This window comes from Erinaceus europaeus, unplaced genomic scaffold (genome assembly GCF_950295315.1).
Source record: "Erinaceus europaeus unplaced genomic scaffold, mEriEur2.1 scaffold_281, whole genome shotgun sequence".
Taxonomy (NCBI): Eukaryota; Metazoa; Chordata; class Mammalia; order Eulipotyphla; family Erinaceidae; genus Erinaceus; species Erinaceus europaeus.
The window spans coordinates 25,174-46,663 of NW_026647672.1; the positions used below are offsets into that span (position 1 = coordinate 25,174).

General features: G+C 54.3%; 1 protein-coding gene across 2 annotated transcripts in view; it reads left to right on the top strand.

Moving 5' to 3' along the window:
- Window positions 1-21,490, top strand: part of ZDHHC3 (zinc finger DHHC-type palmitoyltransferase 3) — a 48,922-nt gene that overhangs the window by 14,275 nt on the left and 13,157 nt on the right. Inside the window, exons 2-6 of one of the 2 annotated variants that reach the window (XM_060184228.1) lie at window positions 264-388; window positions 6,260-6,356; window positions 6,972-7,053; window positions 11,716-11,846; window positions 13,831-15,444. In XM_060184228.1, the coding sequence (XP_060040211.1) occupies window positions 264-388; window positions 6,260-6,356; window positions 6,972-7,053; window positions 11,716-11,846; window positions 13,831-13,989 (594 nt within the window). In that variant the 3' untranslated portion in view covers window positions 13,990-15,444. Of the gene's footprint in view, window positions 1-263; window positions 389-6,259; window positions 6,357-6,971; window positions 7,054-11,715; window positions 11,847-13,830; window positions 15,445-21,490 lie in introns of those variants that run through there. The other variant, XM_060184227.1, reaches the window with a different exon arrangement.

Genomic DNA, 21,490 nt, shown 5'->3' on the forward strand with positions numbered 1-21,490 from the left:
TAGCGGAGAATAGATTCGATGAGAGAAAATTCAGTAAGATGGAAATAATCGGCAGGAACAATGGCCTATTCAACATAGGAAGTCAACCAAGGGCGTCAGATTCTGTGTCGGTAGCTGCTTGGCCGTGCACAGCACGCGCGTGTGGAGCTGAAAATGCCCGGCCTGCATATGTGGCTGTGGCTTCCCTTGGCCGTCTCCACCGTGGAGTGTCAGAACTGCAGACACCCCTGGCCCCACCCTGACGCCTCTCCCTTCTCTCACAGGGGGCGGTGCCCAAAGGAAACGCCACGAAGGAATTTATCGAGAGTTTACAGCTGAAGCCTGGGCAGGTGGTGTACAAGTGCCCCAAATGCTGCAGCATCAAGCCCGACCGAGCCCACCACTGCAGGTACACATGAGCCAGCTGGCCAGCCTCGCCTCCCTCCCCACCCGCCAGCAGCAAGGCTTCTGAATGTCCCCTCCTCTAGACGCAGAGGCCACTGTGACTCTCCCTCCCCAAGCCCTGGACTCCACTAGCTTGGGCAGGGCAGTGGGTTTGGACTTGAGACACCTGTCCTGGGGCTTGACCGGGCCACACCCAACATCAGGCCCTACGCTCATCCTGGACTGTCTCTGCCTTTGTTCCCGTCTTTACACTTGGAGGGGTTCCTGCCTCACGGCTTTGTTATTCTTACTGAGGAAACATGAGTCAGAACTTTATTTATCAACAGAGCCCTGCTCAGCTCTGGCTTATGGTGGTGCAGGGGATTGAACCTGGGACTTCAGAGCCTCGGAAATGAGAGTCTCTTTGCAGAACCATCACGTTCTCTCTTAGACCCCGGTCACTTTAAATCGTAGGAGGGTTGGTAATAAGTCCACCTGGACAGTGTGCTGCTTTGTCACGTGTCAGCCCAGGTTCAGGGTCTGCGCTAGAGGGAGCTGGAGCTGGGACTTCTTTCCGCCTTTCTCTGTGCCTCTTTAAAAAAAATATGGGGGAGTCGGGCGGTGGCACAGTGGGTTAAGCACATGGCACAAAGAGCAAGGACTGGCACAAGAATCTGGGTTCGAGCCTCTTGACTCCCCACCTGCAGGGGGCTTGCTTCACAAGTGGTGAAGCAGGTCTGCAGGTGTCTGTCTTTCTCTCTCCCTCTGTCTTCCCCATCTCTCTCCATTTCTCTGTCCTATCCAACAACAACAACGTCAACAATGACAATAATAATAAGGGCAACAGAATGGGAAAAATGGCCTCCAGGAGCAGTGGATTCGTAGTGCAGGCACCAAGCCCCAGCAATAACCCTGGAGGCAAAAAAATAATAATAATAAAATAATAAATAAATAAAATGTAGAGAGAAATGAAAGGATTGTCCTTGAATGAAAACTTTTCTTTAAAGCTTAAAATTTAGCCCCCGCCCCTCCCAAAAAAAAGAAGCTACTTTCCTTTCTTATTTGTGATTTTTTTCTTCCCTTTGGTTTTCAGCTTTCTTTGTTGTTTTGATTCTTCTCCACAAAACATAAAAATTACACTTTTATCATTGCAAGTATGCTTTAAATGCCAAATCACAGAGCTACAAACATGCCCCTCAGCCTCGTTTCCAGGCTGATGCTCATTCGCACAGGACTGTTTAGCCATCTTTGTTCTGTCATAAAAAGAAGCAGCTGATTCAGGGCTTGCTGCTTGGACCTGAGATGCAGGCGTCTGTGTAGCATGTTCCTGTCAGCCCAGCGCTGCCTGTGAGTCCCAGCCTTGAAGCTGGAGAGGCCAGCGCTGTCCCCGCCACACTGGACTGTCGGTGGACCCGCTGCTGCTCAGCTTGCGCAGCTCTTCCTCCCAAGCCTGTGGTGTGGGTTCCGCTGGAATAACTGGGAGTCCTTCTCAGCAAGAGGAGGCTGCTTGGTCGCTCAGCAGAGCATGCTCCTTGGGCATGTGCTGGCTTATACAGGCTGCAGGCAGGCCAGCGTGGACTTAGTGGGTAGAAACGAGGTGACTGCTGGGGTCCTTCCCTTTCTCTACCCCTGCGGTTTTCCTCCCCACGCCCCCCCCCCTCCCCAAGAAAACCCAAGCGAGGGATTCTTAAATCAGTTTGAGCAAAACAGAGGCTGCTGATTCAAATGATGAGTCATGGTGGCCCTACCCAGCCCTCACTGACCCTGCCACGCCACGCCGCGCCACGTCACGCAGAGCCACGCAGTGCCAGTTCGTGGCGCTTGGAGCTCAGAGGCCTGCCTCCCAGGTGGACACGGCTGGCGTCGGCTGGCTGCTCCTGCAGTGAGCACCTGACTCCTCCGACGACTCCTCGAGTCCCAGCCGCCTGTATCTTCTGAGCTCTGCTGGGTGGCGCAGATCCTGCCAGACCTGAACCTCTAGGCGCGTGGCTGCTCTTCCTTCTTTGCTTCTGAAGGGAGGCTTAGATGTGAGGCTGCTGTTACCTGGGCATAGACTCCGCTGTCTGTCCGTGAGAGCACAAGAGATGGCAGCACGTTGGACTTTTATAGGTGCCAGTGTGGACAGTCAGCTTGCCATCTTGCACTGTTCTGTCACTTTTTTTTTTTTCTTAGAGCACTGCTCAGCTCTGGCTTATGGTGGTGTGGGGGATTGAATGTGGGACTTTGGAGCCTCGGCCATGAGAGTCTCCTTGCAGAACCATTATGCTCTCTCTCCCACCCCAAGTAGCTCCATGTAAGACCTTGTATCTCTCCAGTGGCCATCATGGCACCTTCAGGGCATGCCCCTTGCTCTCAGTGCCTGTGCCCAGGAGCCTGGCCGCCCACTGCACTGTGCACATGAGATGCTGAGCCAGCACGAGAGAGAGGTGTGGGAGAGGCCCCTGGGACCTGTTAGGGAGCCTGCCTTGGTGTCTGGGCCTGAGCTGCCCCACTGTGACTGGAGAGGGGACACCAAGCGCCCGGCTGCCTTGCTCTTTGTAACTGACTCCCTAGCGGTGTGTTGGGTGATGGTGGGGAGGGAACCTGCATCTGTTGATTTTCCCTTGTGATAGAAGGTGCAAAACTAGCAGGCAGGCAGGTGGACAGTCACCGCCTCGGCCTGGAACATGTCAGCTGTCCCATTTAAGGCCCCACCTCCAGACCTTGCCAAGCTCCAGCTCTCGCCAGGCTCCAGCTGCTAAGCTGTTCAGACTGGGAAGGGCTCAGTCTCTGAGCAGTGCCCCGCTCCCACCCCATCCCCCAGCACCACTGCTCCCTGGCCCAGGAACCTGCCTCCCAGCAGCTCTATAAGCGAGAGGGGGGGGGGGCATCCTGGAATGTGTCCTCGTTGCAAACAGGAGCTCTGAGACCAGCCAGCAGCACTGGCCTCTGCAGCTCCCAGTGTGCCCGGCATTGAGTCTTGGAAAGTGGGAGTTGGAAGGGAACCGGGTCCTGAACAGTTTCCACTCAAAATCACTAGCACTGACTGTTTCCAGTCAGTGTAATACGGACACTTGAGCAGAGGGGCCTCACCAGAGGACCTGCTCTTCCCCTTTCTTCACCCCTTGAAGAGAGTGTTTTCCTGATTTGACTGCCCAGTGAGAGCCTATTGTGAAACCCCACTTCCTGGCATCATACCTGGTCTCTGCAGAGAGGCTGCCGGGAAACAGAGGCAGAATTTGCTGTGAGAACTTGTTTAAGGCCACTTGGCATATCTCTGCAGCTGAGCAGTGTCCGGCACACACTTGAAGGCCCTTTCAGAGTAACTGGTGGAAGACAAGCCACTCAGGAGCTGGAGCAGGGAGCCGGTGCCCCTCGAGAGTTTGTTGCCCAGCCAGGAGAAAATCAAGCCACAGGACATCTCTGTGGAGGCTGTGCAGGGCCTGCTGACGGAGGCCCAGGGTGCAGGAAGCAACTTACTCTCAACTGTCTCTGCGTTTAAAAGTGAGGGGCAGGGCCCGGGGTCACCGGTTAGTCTGCATCCATCGGTGCTTGTAGATTGCCGCCACAGAGAGGCCACGTAAAGCAGCTACGGACACGGGACTTCCTTGGTTTTCCCGCCTCTCTTGGGCCTCCCTTTCTTCCTCTGAGCGCCTGTCTGTGTTGTGCCCGTCAGTGTGAGTCTCTGGAGCTGTGGAGAAGGACAAGGGGAAGGTGGGTGTGACCCCACCGCTCGCCTGAACCACGACCCCGTGGGACAACGCGCGTGCGTGCCTGCGCGTGAGCCGTTCGAGGCTTGGAGTCGAGCCGGTCCACAGGCTCAGGTCTGCCCTGACCCCAAAGAGCGAGCCAGGGCTGGGAAGCTAGCGCAGTGGCTCCGCCGAAGACGCTCTTGCCTGAGGCTCTGAAGTCCCAGGCTGAGTGGCTTCCCCAGTAAGAAAAACACACACACACTCACACACACACTCACACACACACACACACTCACACACACACACACACACACACACACACACACACTCACACACACACACACACACAAGCACACACACTCACACACACTCACACACACACTCACACACACACTCACACACACACTCACACACACACACACTCACACACACACACTCACACACACACTCACACACACTCACACACACACACACAAGCACACACACTCACACACACACACACACTCACACACACACACACACTCACACACACACAAGCACACACTCACACACACTCACACACACACTCACACACACTCACACACACACACACACACACACACACTCACAAACACACACACACACACACAAACAAACACACACACACACACAAACACACGCACACACACACTCACATACACACACACAAACGTGCACACACACACACACACACACTATGCTTAGGAAAGGTCATGCTGGGGCCAGGTGGTGGTGCACCTGGCTGAGTGCACACATAACAGTTTGTAAGGACCAGGGTTCAAGCCCTCAGTCCCCACCTGCAGGGGGGAAGATTCATGAGGGGTGAAACAGGGTCACAGGTGTGTCCCTCTCTCCTCCTCTATTTCCCTTTTCCCTCTCAACCTCTCTCTGTCTCTATCCAAAATAAATAAAAAGAGAAAACTATACCTACTCCCGGGTGTGGCTGAGCCCCGCAGCCTTCACAGTCATCTGTGCCCTGGCCTGGCGTTGGGGAACGGCTCACACCCCCGCACCCACCAGCTCCTCCAATGCCTTTCCATCATCACTGGTGAGCAGAGCTCAGCAAACACCATCCACCCTGCCCTGCCCACTGCCATAGCCCACTGGACTTGCTGTTGAAAAAGCTAATGTGGGTTCGGGGAGATAGCATGGTGGTTATAAAACAGACTCTCGTGCCCGAGGCCCAGGTTCAGTCCCCCCGTACCCACCCTAAGGCAGAGCTGAGCAGTGCACTGGTAAAAATAAAGTAAATAAATAAAAAATCAAGTTCTGGGGGTCAGGCGGTGGCTCAGTAGGGACTGACGTAAGAATCCCGGTTCGAGCCCCCAGCTCCCCACCTGCAGGGGAGTCACTTCACAGGCGGTGAAGCAGGTCTGCAGGTGTCTATCTTTCTCTCTCCCCTCTCTGTCTTCCCCTCCTCTCTCCATTTCTCTCTGTCCTATCCAACAATAAACAATATCAACAATGGCAATAATAATAACCACAACAAGGCTACAACAAAAAGGGGGGAAAAATGGCTTCCAGGAGCGATGGATTCATGGTGCAGGCACCGAGCCCAGCAATAACCCTGGAGGAAAAAAAAAAAAATCAAGTTCTATCCTAAAAAAAAAACAAAAAAAAAAACCTAATGCTGTGGCCTGCAAAGCAGAGCAGTGGGTGAACTGTGGGCCTCTTGGGTGTGAGGTCCTGGTGCTGTGACCAGAAGCGGTGCTCTGGCTCTCTCTCTCATTGATCATTTGTTTTGGTTTGTTTATTTATTTTCCCTTTTGTTACCCTTGTTTTTTAATTTTGTTGTTGTAGTTGTTGTTATTTATGTCATCATTGTTGGATAGGACACACACACACACACACACACACCCCATGCTTGAAGCAGAAAAACCTGTTTCTGCAGGAAGCCCCTCCTGGGAAAATCAGAACTGTATTTCATCTCTTCCGGGCATGGTTCTCACACTCTTCCTGTCCTCCGTGCTCCCTCACCCTCAGCCGGTCGTCATCAGTTCTGTCTTAACTTTCATGTGAGATGAGATGAGATGCTGTGAAGGTGGAGGACTGTCCCTCTGTCTGAGGGCCTGTGGCCCTGGGGGTCCTGTCAGCACACCCCCAGCAAAGCCTCAGGCAGGGCGAGGTCCTTGCTAAGGAGTAGAGCTGGGGGGTGGGCTCTGTGTTCCTGGGGCCCCCCTGACAGTCTGCCTTGTGGGTTCCCGCAGTGTTTGTAAGCGGTGCATTCGGAAGATGGACCACCACTGCCCTTGGGTTAATAACTGCGTTGGTGAGAACAACCAGAAGTACTTTGTCCTGTTTACAGTAAGTCAGCTTCCAGCTCTGCCCTCCCCCATCTTTCCCTCTCCCCCCCTCCCCCCACTCCGGGAAGCAGCCAGACTTTGTTCCTTTGAGAAGTCTCCATTCTCATAGTGGTCTTTTCTGCTGTTCAGTTCACTGTCAGGCTGTGTAGCTCTCATCCTTCCGGCTAACTCTCTTCCCAAGCCCTTTGAATGTTTGGAGACTGACTAGCTCTGGGCCCCCATTCCTAATGTCCAGTTTGGTGGTGGCTGCAGGCAGGTGGGGCTGGGGCGTGTTGAGGACCCTTAGGGTGGGCCGCAGGCCCGAACACTCAGGGCCCACGTTCTCAGGTGGGAGAAGCAGCAGGGCCTGGCCACGCCTTGCTCACTAGGGCAGCCCACACTGAGCCCAGGTCACAGCGCGGGGGCTGTTTCTGCCTTGTTCCACAGCCTCCCGTTGAAGGGCCACTCCCTCCAGACCCATAGTCGAGTGCAGGGGCCAGTGGCAGGAGGCTTGGGGTCCCTCCTGGTGAGCCCTGAGGCTGACTGTGTTTGAGTAGGAAGGTCCAAGTCCCCTGTTCACACATCTGCATGTCCGGAAGGTTGTCACAACAATGTCTGCACTGCTCTCCTGTTTCAGATGTACATAGCTCTCATTTCCTTCCACGCCCTCGTCATGGTGGGATTCCACTTCCTGTATTGCTTTGAAGAAGACTGGACAAGTGAGTATAAGCCAGGCCTCCCTTCCTACTCCAGGGGTCTGTGTGAGGGCCCAAGCGGGTGGGCCCTTGTTCTAGCATGGTGCCTGGGGCCAACCTCATTTTAAAATATTTATATGTGTTTATTTTTTTGCATAAAACTGTTTTATTGATTTACTTTTCTTTATTTGGGGATTAATGGTTTACAGTTGACAATAAAATACAGCCGTTGGTACATGTGTAACACTTCTCAGTTTTCTGCATAATGATCTAACCCCCACCTAGCTTCTCGTCTGCCTTCGTGTTCCAGGGCCTGAACACTTCCCCCACCCCAGAGTCCTTGACTTTGGTGCAGTACATCAGTATATATTGATTTATTTAAGAACAGGAGGAAGAGAACCCAGGCACCACTCTGATTTACGCACTGCCAAGGATCAGACTTAGGACCCCAGGATTAAGGTCCAGGGCTTCATTTGTGGAAGTTTTCACGCCTACATGATAGCACCTGTGGACTCTTTTTCTCTCTGTTGTAAATCTGAGACAGAGGCAAGACAGACCAGAGCCTGGATTGCACGGTGCTCCCCATGGTACTTGACGATCAGCCAGGGTCCTTGCCGCTGGCAATGTGACTCTACCTGTTGCTGCCTCCCGGGCCTTGAGGAGAAGCACCGTCCTCCCACCTTCTCCCTTTCCCCGTGGGCCCCCCCCCCCCATTCATGTCATCACCTCCCCAAGCTTTGCTCTTCCTGTTTGCGCTGGTTCTTGGGCCTTGTGCTGCTGCACAAGGCCAGTCCGTTCAGTGCTGAGGCCCCGTGCCCGTGCCCGTAGTCTTTGCCGCCTCTACACTTGGTGCCCTGCTCTTCTGACTTAAGCTCACCCACAGGAAGGCGAGTGCGTGTTCCTAGTCAGCGCAGGCTGTGGCGCTGAAACTCCACATTCAGGCGCTGGCAAGCCTCAGCATTGCCTTCTCGGTCCTGAGGGCGGGAAGGTGTCAAGATCAGGGTGCTGACCACCGTGGTTTCTAGTGAGAGGCTTAGACACAGCTGCCATCTCCTGTGTCCTTGTGGGACACACAGGCTCTTTAGGGAAGAGCCTCCAACCTCACAGGCTGACTTTCGCAAAGACCCTGGCCACAAAAAAAAAAAAACGAAAACTAAAAACCTCACCTTGGGGGAGGACCAGTGGCACGGTTTGGTCCCTAGCACCTGGTGGCCGCCTAGCTTTGTAGGACTACAGTCCTGGTTCATAGCAGAGAGAGGAGGTCAAGCCAGTGTGGTAGGCAGGTGGGCTTCAGACTGGCCTGGCTGGCTGGCTGTGAGCAGCAAGTTCCCTGGGGGACTTTCTGAAAAACGCCTTGATAGTGTTCTGACGGGGACATCAGAGCCGCCACCAGCCGCAGTCAGGTTCGTGGGCGTGGGCAACAGTGAGCGATACTGGTGAGGAGGCAGAGTGTCTCTGTCTAGAAGTGGAGCTGAAGGACGGGCTGTGGGTGACGCACCTGGTTGAGCTTGCACACTACAGTGCACAAGGACCCGGGTTCAAGGCCCCAGCCCCCACCTGCAGGAGGAAAGCTTTGCGAGTGGTGAAGCAGGGCTGCAGGTGTCTCTCTGCCTCTCTCCCTCTCTGCCTCCCCTTACCTCTTCATTTCTGACTGTCTCTATCCAGTAAAGAAAATAAAAAGAAATTTAGCAAAAAAAAAAAAAAAAAAAAAAAGGAGCTGGGGGTCGTTGACTAGCACCCACTAAGAACTAAGCTCGACGCTCCGGCTGCCTGAGCAGTGCCGCATTTGCCTGCTAACACAGCGACGAGAAGGTGGGTGCTTCCCCTTGTGCAGAAGGCAGAAGCCGGGCTCACAGGGGCAAACATGTCCTCAGTCTCACAGCTCAGAGGCACTGTGGCTCGAGCCCCGGTCTGGAGTTGGGATGTCCGGCCCTGCCCAGGTGAGTCTAGTGTCCCGGATCCCCCCATGTCAGGAGTTGTGATAGAGACTGAGAGTACCCAGCCCCTGTGGCAACAGGGCTGAGCCAGGACAGTCCCCAAAGGAGAGGCCAGGGAGCTGACCAGTCACTCCATCACTGCTCGGGCCTAGACCGCTTGCACGGCCAGGCCCTGCAGACACTAGGGAGGGCTGTCGCCTCACCCGGGATGAGTGAGTGAGGACACTGTGAGGAGGAGCTGGCTCCGTGTTCCCTGAGTCTGGCTCCTGCCTCCCCAGAACTCGACTTGTACTGTTAGGGTGGGTGCAGGCACAGACGGCTGTGGAAGGCTGGAGGAAGCCACAGCCCTGGGCCCACTCCAGCCCTGGAGAGCAGAGGCCGCAGCTCAGGGAAGCCCAGGACTCGCATGCCCGAGGCTGCGGACACAGTGCCCGTACTGCACATGAGAGTCGTGGTCTGACTTCTGTTCCTCGTGAAATAACTAAGCCTTAAAATAAAATTTAAGAGGACTGATCAGCTCACACATTGTTCTTCCACTGCGTAGCAGAGACAGTGGAGCCAGATGCCTTGCCCGGATTCCACTATTGAGGGCAAGGGTAGACAGCGTAAGGGTTCTGCAAAAAGAAGCTCATACCTGAGGCTCCGAAGTTCCAGGTTCAGTCCCCCGTACCACCATAAACCAGAGCTGAGCAGTGCTCTGGTGGAAAGATGGGGGGAGGGGGAATTCGACTATTGTCAGGCTCTCCAGTGTAGTGTAGCTATAGCACAGCGGTGCCCTCCTGGCACCAGCGGCAGAGACAGACAGGTGTTGGGCCAAGATGGGAGGAGAGGGCTGAACAGGAAAGACGCAGGGCCAGAACAGCTGAGGCCAGGATTCGTGCCCTGCCATGTCTACCTTGTCCCCCTCATCACTGAGCGCTCAGAGACCAGGTAGGCAGCTGCCCTGCCCTCCCCACTGGAGGCCAGACTGGGAGTCTCCCAGGCCCACAGTTGAGTTCCAAGGGGATGTGAAGAGAGGTAAGCTGTTCTTTTTTTTTTTTTTTTTCCTTGTTTTTGCCCTTGATGATATTGTTGGACAGGACAGAGAGAAATCGAGAGAGGAAGGGAGAGGAAGCTAGACACCTGCAGACCTGCTTCACCACCTGTGAAGCGACACCCCCCCCCCCCCCCCCGCAGATAGAGCCAGGGGCTCGAACCGAGATCCATACGCAGGTCCTTGCGCTTTGTGCCATGTGCGCTTAACCCGCTGCACTACCGCCCACCCCCCGAGAGGTGCGCTTTCTTATCTAGCCACCCACACGGCGCCAGGTGTCCAGGTAGGTCCTCCTTGTCCCTTGTGATGTCTGCAAAAGGACCCTAGCAGGGCTGCTGTCACGGGCGCTCCCTGAATCGGTCCCAGGCCCAGTGGATCATAACCACACCTCCAGAACTGGGCTGTTCCAGCCGGAGAGATGGGCCCGAGCAGGCCTGGTGACTGGGCGAGCACAGGCGTGCTTGGGGAATCTGTGCCAGCCAAGCCTCTTCCCTGTGCACGTGTCTCACGGGTCTCTGGAAGCTGCTCTCAGATGGGGGACCAGAGGGGGGCTCCCTGTATGCACCCACCACCTCCACAGCACCTGCCTCCTGCCTTTCTCTTCAGTGGGTCGGGCTGCTTTTGTTGCTTGTGTTTTGTTTTTTCGGGCATATGTTTGTTTTGTTCTGAGAGGCCAGTCAGTGGCTTGCAGTAGAGGTGCTGGCACGTAGGCACGATTCTTCATCTCCCAAGATGGGTCACAGGAGGACACTCGCTTCACAGTGAGCCTGTCATAGGGGCCAGGACCTGAAAGCCTCAACCCCCTCCCTCCCAGAGTCAGCTTCTGTCCGTGAGTGGGATCATCCCACATTCATCCTTCTCTTTCGGGCTCATCCCACTTTACGATTCCTTTGAGCTCCGTCCATGAGAAGGTGAAGAAGGTGGAGTCACCGTTCTTCCTAGCTGAGTAGTATTCCACTGTGTGTCCAGACCACTGACTTTACTCGCACCTGAGGCCCTCCCACTTCAGACCACACTCCCAGAGAGACCAGCTGCTCAGCAGCAGAGGAACCGGGGCCCAGAAAGGGACAAGGACTTGCCTTGGGCTCTCAAGACACCAGGTCAGGGCCATCTCATACTGGGGAACGACAGCAAAAGTGCCGTCAGACCAAACAACTCTGTCCACTCCCTGACTTCAGGACAGACTCGCTGAGACAGGGATTCTCAGGAGCGGGCAGTGACTCTAACCGGGCTCAGGACTGGCTGCAATTCCTAGAGCGGCCCAGCGTTCCGCTACACCTGTCCGCTACACCTGTCCCCTACACCTGTCCGCTACACCTGTCCGCTACACCTGTCCCCTACACCTGTGCCCTACACCTGTCCCCTACACCTGTCCGCTACACCTGTCCCCTACACCTGTCCGCTACACCTGTCCCCTACACCTGTCCGCTACACCTGTCCCCTACACCTGTTCCCCTGCTCACTGAGCAGAGAGGCGGCACCCGCAGCGGGAATGCCCCAGCCCCTCGTGTCTGGAAGCCGCACAAGCCCTCCTGGGGCAGGAAAGGTGTCTGTGGGGTCTCCCCACATGCCAGGCCCCGTGCTTGGTGTCAGGGCAGTGGAGTTGGTTGCCTGTAGGCGTGTTGGGCAGAGGCGGCCTCCCTGAAGACAGCGTGTCAGAGTTGGGGGGGCACCAGACAGTGGTGGCTGCCCCAGCCCCGCGCCCCTCTCTTGCAGAATGCAGCTCCTTCTCGCCGCCCACCACGGTGATCCTACTCATCCTGCTGTGCTTCGAGGGGCTGCTCTTCCTCATCTTCACGTCCGTCATGTTCGGGACCCAGGTGCACTCCATCTGCACAGATGAGACGGTGAGAGAGCGGCGGCATGTCGGGCTGGGCGCCCAGTGGACGGGCACGGGGCGGGGGTGTGGGATCGCCCCCTTTGCGGTGACCCCGGGTCTCCCCACACACACACACGTCCACGCACTGAGCTGGGCAGCAGAAAGGGGCCCAGCAGCCTTGGTGAGGGGCGCCTTTGGCCACAGGTCCTCCCGTATTGTCTTGGACACCCTGCTGGGCACCGAGGCACCTTTTCACTCCTGGGCAGAGCGTGGGTGTAGAGATCGGGTGGTGGGCCAAGCAGACAGGCAGTGATGCTTCCCAGGGTGACTGTACACCTGGTTGTCCGGGCGGGCCTGGGCCTGGGCCTGGGCCTGGTGTAAGCAGTGGGATTTTGCATTTCTTCTCCCCTCCTACCCACAGCTCCTCTGGGGTCTTCACAGCTGCGGGCTGGGCCAGACTTGAGCCCGTTGCTGTGATGTGGGCATTTCTCTTTAGATGTTTGGGGTCAGGTAGCAGGACTAGAAGGGAGGGGTGGCACTCAGCTCTGGCATGAGGGTCAGAGTGGTAAATGTCCGTCTTTGCACTGATACAGCTGCCTCCCTCAGGCTCCCTTGCGGGGCAGCGCCCATCTAGCGGCCTGTCGGAGGGACAAAGCCCCCAGCACCCTCTCCCTGTGGGTGAAGGACACCAGCAGGCAGAGAGAATGGCACTTAACCCACTGCCAAGCCACCGACATGGGCATCCCCAGCACCTTAGAAGGTGGAAGAAGCCTTGGCCGCCAAAGCGCTCTGCCTGCCAGTGGTGTAGACTGAGCTGTGTTCCAGCAGCGACTGGCCAGCTTGTCCGTTAAGCCCGCAGGGTCACAGGTCGTGGGTGAGGAGAATTCTCCAGGGCCTAGCCTTGCTTCTTTCCCCTTGAGGCCATTTCTGAAGGGAATTGTGCTGGGAAGGAGGAAGGGAGACATGGCAGGCTCCACAGCTCCTGGGGACGGATGGGTATCTTTTCCTTGACCCGAATCCTTCCCCGGTCCCTGGGCTGCAGGCAGACTGACTGACTATCCTCTCAGACCCCATCCCTGCTCCCCCACTTCCTCAGAGACCACAGCAGACAGACCCTTGCCCCTCTGCCTATGGGCACATTCTCCAGCCCTGCCCCGACTTGCTCCGTCTAAAGAAGAGAAAGGAGAGAGGAAGGAGCCATCTCGCTCCCCTGGCCTGTTTGTCCTGGGAGACTTAGTAGGGCAGCAGCTCGGGCCCCAAGAGGGTCACACTGCCGCTTTCTCCCCAAAGGAGCACTAGGAGGCCCCTGGCCACGACTGAGGCTGACTGGTCTGTCCCTGTGCCCTCTAACCTGTACTAACACCTCCTCCTCGCTCTGGTGACTTCTGCCCTCACCACAGTCTCTTCCCCCCCCCTCAGGTGTGTCTTGCCAGCGTCACTAAGCAAGGTGCTTCCTGAGCTCCCAGGCTGGCAAGGCTAACCACACCACACCACACCACACCACACACCACACCACACCACACCACACCACACCACACCACACCACACCACACCACACCACACCAGTGTTTGCTTTGTTCCTCTCCGCCCCCCCCCCCCCCCGGTCTGCACAGTGGTCACAGTAGTGTGAGACTTCTGTGAACCTCTCCCAGAACAGGAGCTGCCCACCAGCCCCAAGGCTTCTCATGCCAGAGCTTCCCTAAGACTCCCTCACCAGGCAGCATGAGCCACGGCGCCCCGGCACGCCCCAGGAAGCACTCAGGTCTGCGTAGATGGACACCGGGCCTGCACACACAGTCACAGCCGAGGGCCCCGAACCACCGCCCCTATATGCACACGCACACAGATGCAGTGTTTTCAGTTTGAACACTTTTTGTGAGAGAAGAGAACTGTTCTGTAGGTAGTTTTGTGCCATTCAGAAGGAATTGTTGAGTCCGTTCACTTCAAGCTAATGGACATCCCTCCCCACCAGTACAGCGCCTGACTGAAAGTGTGATTGTTCTTGTTTTCAGGGAATAGAACAATTGAAAAAGGAAGAGAGAAGATGGGCTAAAAAAACAAAGTGGATGAACATGAAAGCCGTTTTTGGCCACCCCTTTTCTCTCGGCTGGGCCAGTCCCTTTGCCACACCAGACCAAGGGAAGGCAGACCCATACCAGTATGTGGTCTGACGGACCCCTGACCAGCACTGCCACCCAGACACAGGCCACTCACAGCACGACCTCCCGCCTGGTCTGTTCTCATGAGTGCCACAACTGAAAAAGCAAGTCAGCTGCTCTAAAACTTCTTTTACTGTCTCAAGTAAAATGGCTGAGCATTGCAGAAGAAAAAAAAAAAATGGATCCCTCCTTTTTTTAAAGATCATCCTATCTCCATTCACACCCCCCCTTTTTTTTTTTGTAACCAAAGCAACTTTTCTTTTTTCCTTTTGAAACTCACTTCTCTGGCCTCTGGTTTCCTCTCTGCTGTCTAACTGGCCTGTCTAACCTGGGGGTGCGGTCACCAGGCCGCGCCCACATCTGCTGAGTACATGGATGACGACGACAGTGACGTGGGACACCTGTAGGGGAGGCCTAGGAGTGCGGGAGGGCCTGTGACTGGCACTGCCCAGTGGCGGGCAGCTTGTGAAGACGGACGCTTGCCCCTCGAGGCCTGTGTGGGGCAGGATGAGGGCTGGAGCCTTCAGAAGGAGGCCCTGGACACAGCAGCCCTGGCCCCCGCAGAGACACAGTCTGCGTCTGACTCATGGAGTCAGTTGCCTGCCTCTGACTTTATCGGCTCTGGGGTGGGAGTAGAATGACTTTGAGGGGGTGGGGTGGGGAGAGAGCTGAAAAGGGACTGATTTGTATTCTGAGTCACCAACTGCACTCCCTCTGATCATTTGGACATTGTGAAAGAAAGGGGTCTTCCCAGTTCAGAATGCCTTACACAATCAGAAGAGCTCTCTCAGTCTGAAGCAAGCGCATTTTAGGTCCTGTCATGTGCTCGCTCTGCGCCGCACCCCTCCCTCCCGCTCCTCCTTGGCGCCAGGAGTGTGGATGCTGAGTGCCATGGGCAGCCCTGCCACCACCCCATCTCGTAAACCTCTCAAGTGGGCTCTCTGGCTGGTACTGTAGACTCATAAAGTGCACACGCCCTGTCTTACCCCCATGTTAACCTGGGAGACCTGTCCCGGCAGAGCTGCCTTCACGCAAGGGAGTTGTTGTAACCCCCAGCGATTTTCTTGTTTTGAGTTGGTGGCCATCAGCGACTAAGTGGGACCAGCAGCTCTACGGCACTGAGACAGAACCACTTTCCCATTTGGACATCCTTCCTGTGTTATCTCGTTAGAAAGAGGAAGATTGAAGGGGTGGGGTCATCCGTTTTTACAGATGCAGAACTGGCAGAAATGGAATACTGACCATCTGAATTCCTGTACGCTATCTTGGATCTGTTTCCTTTTTTAGCTTTTGCTTGGGATGGGGGTGGGGCTAAACTTGATTAAATCCAACCCTGGATAAGGGAGAAAATGAATCTAGCCATGTGATTTTTTTTTTTTTTCCGGAAAAGTGGAACGTGCTGCCTCTTTTTGACTTTGTCAGTGCTTCCACGTGGAGACAAAATGCAATAAAACTCTTCCAAAAGCTGTTCTGGCTGAGCTCCGCCTTCTCCCAGCTCATCCCGGAGGAGAGCGCTGCCCCAGTTCACGTCCGTAGGCTCTGGCTTTGATTTCCCCGCTCTAAAGGGTCTTATTCACGCTCACTCTCTTGAATGAGACTTCCCTCCTGTATGTTCTCCTGCCTCTTGATGGTCCATGATGCCCAGTGAGGTTGTCAGTCCAGTAAAAGGAAGCTATTAATCCCCCAATAAAGAAATTTAAAAAAAAAAAAAAAAAAAAGGAAGCTTACATGGTGGGGACAGGTCACTCTACCGTTTCTTTAGCTCTCTGGGCTGCACAGCTGATCTGGAGCCAAGCTCTGCGCACGCGCTCAACCTGTCAGTGGGGTTCTCAACAAGCGCCCCAGCCCTGGGACCCACAGGGATCTCAGATTCACTGGCGCGCTCATGCTGCATCGTCACCGCTAGGAACCAGAAGTGGGTTTGGAGCACAGCCTAGGAACCTGGCACTGGCCTCTTTTTTGCAGATACACACTCGAGGAGCTTGGCCAACACATTCTCGAGCACCACCACGGTGCTGCAGAAAGAGGGCAGGAAACATTGGTTGTGCTGTTTTCAAAGGGCGTTTATGCCCCGGCGGGCCTCTCTCCTCTGGCTCTCTGCAGCCAAGGCTGCTGCTCCCGTGTGGCTGGGCTGCCACTAGGGCAGAGGTCAAGTCCTTGGAGTTCCTCCGGGAGCCCAGACCCAGTGTCCACCCACCTACAGAGGGTAAAGTTGAGCCAGAGGAAATGGTTGGAAACTTTCACAAGCCACTTGAGAGCATCATTTGTGAAGCTCTCTTCACCACCCTTCCCATGTTTTGTTTTAAGATTTGTTTCTTAACACAAGAGAGCAGAGTTAAAAGAGAAGACAGTCAGCTGAATGTGATGCTGGAGTTTGAACTTAAGCCTCCTCTCACCCCCTCCTCTCTCATTTTCTTTTTTTTAACTTTGTATTGAGGGGTTAATGGATTACAGTATAGTCTTTTTATTTTTCTCACCACTCCTGTCACCAGAGGTCTGTGTCCTCACCCCACCCCCACAGCCACTGTAGTTCCCCCATAGTCTTAGCCAGAGGTTGACATTTGGTTTTCACTTTCTGTGCTCAGCTCTCTCTATTCTGCATATGGGTGAAGCCATCCTGCAGTGTCCTGCACCTCCTGACTGGCTTCCCTGAACATCATCTCCGGTCCCATCCACTTTATCCCAAAGGACGCAAATTTATTTTTTTTATTGCTGCATAAGACTCTGTTGATATGTCCCATAACTTTTTTATCCAGTCATCTGTCAAAGGGCATTTTGGTTGTTTCCAGAGGCTTCACTCTTTTAATTCCAAAACTGTAGCCACTGTGCCACCTCCCAGGCTGCAACCCACTAATCTTACCAAAGACCTTTATTTTATTTTATTTTATTTTATTTTATTTTATTTTATTTTATTTTTATGAGCGACAGGTCTGTTGGATAAGAGGGGTACAATTCCAAACAGTCCCCACCACCAGAGTTCTTCATCCCATCCCCTCCATTGGAAGCTTCCCTATTCTTTATCCTTCTGGGAGTATGGATCAAGTTCTTAATGGGGAGCAGAAGGTGGGAGGGAGTTCTGGCTTCTGTCACTGCATCTCCACTAAACATGGGCGTTGGTGGGTCGATCCACACCCCCAGCCTGTCTCTGTCTTTCCCTAGTGGGGCAGGGGAGGTTCCAGGACTCTGCCAAAGACCTTTTCTAAGTCACTGGCCTTTGACTTGCCTCAGCTGTGCTATTTAACAATGGGGGGGCGAGCGATAACCAGAGCATCATTCTGGCCCACGCAATGCCAGGAGTCGAACTCAGGACCTCTTGCTTAAGAGTCAAAAGCCTTAATCACTGCGCCCTCTCTCAGGCTGGTTTCTAATGCTGAAGGATCTTCTTGCACATGGTCGCTAGGTGAGTAGTGTCACCTGGGAACTTGTTCAAAATGTGCCTTCTCTGACTGCACTCGGCCTGCTGAGGGCCGCCCAGCAATCTGTTCTGACACCAGTGCCACGTTTATGCACATGTGAGTCTAAGAATCCACCTGGAGCACGAACGGGGGCCCTGCGGCCCACTGCTCCTAGGGTCCTGGTAGTGCTAAGTGGGGCGCTGGCTACGAGCCCCCCTCACCCCATAACCCACAGCCCCCAGCAGACCGATGCTGAACACAGCAAAGGAAGCTGCTTGAAGGGTGCCCAAACAAGCAGTCGGCCTGGTGGTCTTCCTGACTCAAGTCTGAACCAAGAGGACCTTAAGAGCCATCAGAAAGGGAAGGGAGGAGTGAAGCAGGGCTCCCAAATGACAGTGTTGCCCAGGGGGTAGAGTCAGAGCAGGCACGGCACAGTCCTGGCCTCTGACTTCAGTACCCACAGTTTCTCCTAGTGTCTTAATACCTCCCCCCCCAAGTAATTCACAGTGAAACAGACAAACTGTCGGCAAGTCTCCTGTCTCAGACTGAAAACCTCATCCCCAGGTTCCATCCCCACACCACCATAAGCCAGAGGTGAGGCCTGGGAGGTGCCTTCACAGATAGAAAGTGTTGCGCTGTCAAGCAGGAAGTGACAGGTGTAATCCCCAGCACCCTGCGTGCTCTGGTTCTCTCACTGATGAGCAAACGCATCGAAGATGGCTCACGCCGTAGCCTACGCCGCTCCGTGTTTTATTTGACTGGCTGCTAACTCACGTCCGTGCCTTGGTTGCTGTTGGAGAGTCTCTCCCCTCCCCCAGGCGTCTGAAGAGCATGACGGTGAGTGAGCTTCCTCTCCTCTCCTGGCAGCAGGGCTCCTGCCTGCTGTTCATGCTGCTTCCTGCTCTGTCCTTTGGGGCTCAGAATCCACCTTGTCTAGTCGCCCTGGGGGCAGACGTTGGGGACCTGGAGGTGGCACAGTGCATAAGGTTGGACTCTCAAGCATGAGGTCCTGAGTTCCACCCCTGGCATTACATATGCCAGAGTGATGTCTAGTTCTCCTGCTCTCTCTCCTCTCCCTCTCTTTCTCATTAGAAAATAAATATTTAGGGAGTCGGGTAGTAGTGTGGTGGGTTAAGCGCACGTGGTGCGAAGTGCAAGGACAGGCATAAGGATCCAGGTTCGAGCCCCCAGCTCTCCACCAGCAGGGGAGTCGCTTCACAGGCAGTGAAGCAGGTCTGCAGGTGTCTGTCTTTCTCTCCCCCTCTCTGTCTTCCCCTCCTCTCTCCATTTCTCTCCATCCTATCCAACAACAATAAGGCAACAAAAGGAAATTAATATTTTTAAAAATCTAAAAAAAAAAAAAGAAAAATCTGAGGCTTCATGTACTTCAACGTATTGAAGAATATAAAACATGGGAGAGTTGAGCGGTAGCGCAGTGGGATAAGCACACACAGCGCAAAGCTCAAGGACCAGCCTATGGATCCCGGTCTAAGGATCCCAGTTCCTCACCTGCAGAGGAGTCACTTCACAGGCAGTGAAACAGGTCTGCAGGTGTCTGTCTTTCTCTCCCCCTCTGTCTTCCCTTGCTCTCTCCATTTCTCTCTGTCCTATCTGACAACGATGACATCAATAACAACAACAATAGAAAGACAACAAGGGCAACAAAAGGTAAAATAAATATTTAAAAAAAAAAAAAAAAGAATACAGTGGTTTGAGAGGTGGCACAGTGGATAAAGCATTGGAATCTCAAGCATGAGGTCCTGAATTCAATCCCCGGCAGCACATGTACCAGAGTGATGTCTGGTTCTTTCCTTTCATTAATAAATCAAATATATTTTTTTAAAAAATGCAAAACATGGGCTGAGGAGACAGCAACACGGTTCTGCAAGAGACTTTAATGCCTGAGGCACTGAGGTCCCAGGTTCAATCCCCTGCACTACCATAAGCCAAAGCTGAGCAGGGTTCTGGTCATCTCTATCTTTCTCTCTTGATTCTATCTCATTAAAAGTAAGTAAATAGGGAGTCAGGCGGTAGCGCAGCGGGTTAAGCGCAGGTGGCACAAAGCGCAAGGACTGGCCTAAGGATCCCGGTTCGAGTCCCTGGCTCCCCACCTGCAGGGGAGTCGCTTCACAGGTGGTGAAGCAGGTCTGCAGGTGTCTGTCTTTCCCCCTCTCTGTCTTCCCTCCTCTCTCCATTTCTCTCTGTCCTATCCAACAACAACAACATCAATAACAACAACAATAAAACAACAAGGGCAACAAAAGGAAATGTTTTTTAAAGTCCCTTAAGCATCACCGCCAACCAAAGATGGGGCTAATGCGAGTCAAATGGAATAATGGATACTGACTCTGTGCTCTGAAACCTGGTGCTGTGGTGTCAGTAAGATCTGACTCTGAGCTGCGCTTTGCAAACCCCGCGAGTCACAGCTACCTGTGGCGAGTGAGATCGGCGTGTGGCCAGCAGCAGCACTAAGGAGAGAAGGACTCGCACACTGTAGAGCAGTGTCACTCCCCGAGACGCGGCAGACTTGAATGTGTGTGTGCAGAGCTGCGACAGGAAAGATGGAGGAGGCCAGGAAAGGTGAAGAGAGTGACGGGAAGACGGGAAGGCCGGGGCTCACTCAGCACACCACGTGGCTGCCGCATCTGTGGCCTGACGACTTGAAGGAAGAGCCAGCCGGGGGCTGGGCAGACGGCGCACATGGGTTGCCACACACAAAGACTCAGGTTCGAGCCCTAACTCCCACCTGCGAAGGGAAGGCTTCACGATGGTGAAGCAGTTCTGCAGATATCTGTCTTTCTCCCTCTCTATCACCCCCGCCCCTCTCAATTTCTCTGTCCTATCAAATAAAAGAAAAAAATGTCTGTCGTGAGTGGTGGGTCCGTTGTGCAAGCACCGAGGCCCAGTGATAGCCCTGGAGGCAATAAAAAAGAAAATTTAAGAAATTTAAGGTTGTCGCTGGGGCTCAGTACCTGCACTAGGAATCCACTGCTCCCGGAGGCCATTGTTTCCATTTTTGTTGCCCTTGTTATTGTTGTAATTGCTAGATAGGACAGAGAGAGATGGAGAGAGGAGGGGAAGACAGGGAGAGAGAGCGATAAGACACCCGCAGACCTGCTTCACCGCTTGTGAAGCGACCCCCTTGGCAATTGGGAAGCTGGGGGCTCGAACCGGGATCCCTACGCCAGTCCTTGCACTTCGGGCCACATGCGCTTAACCCACTGCGCTACCGCCTGGCCCCCACCGCTGCTGCTTCTGCAACTTTCCCTCCAGGACCCTTGTATTTATACTCACAGAGAACCTACATACAGCCTGAGAGGTGGTGCAGTGGCTAGAGCGCTGGCCTGGAAGCATCAAGTCCCAAGTGTCATCCCCTCTGTCTCTCCTTCAGTTACTCTTTCTCCACTGTTCACAAGTAAATCTGACAGAAAATACACACAAAAGTCAAAATTGTGTCCTCCCATGGGGGCCAGAAAAAAAAAAACAAAAAAAACACCTGCCATGGCCACGCAGAGCGGCTCTCCCTCCATTCAGTCGATCCTCACAGCCGCCTCCACTGAGGGGAGTTGCAAGGACAGTCGCAGGTTTGGTGAACCCCGTCCAATGTGGCCATGGCCAGCCTGGCCCCTCGGCCACTCCCTGCAACCATGGGCGAGACATGGCGGTTGTACAAGAGACTCTCCTGCCTGAGGTTGAGGCCCCAGATTCAATTCCAGCAACACCACAAGCCAGAGCTGAGCGGGGCTCTGATCTGTCTCTGCGTCTCTCTCATTAAGATAAACTAAATAGGGGAGTCCGGGGTAGCGCAGCGGGTTAAGCGGCGCCAAGCGCAGGGACTGGTGTAAGGATCCCGGTTCGAGCCCCCGGCTCCCCACCTGCAGGCAGGTCCCTTCACAGGCGGTGAAGCAGGTCTGCAGGTGTCTGTCTTTCTCTCCCCCTCTCTGTCTGCCCCTCCTCTCTCCATTTCTCTCTGTCCTATCCAACAACAATGACATCAATAACAACAACGATAAAAAAAGAGCAACAAAAGGTAAAATAAATATGAAAAATAAAAAAGATAGAATAAATAGGGCAGCTGGGCAGTGGCATAGTCAGTTGAGTGCACACATTACCATGCA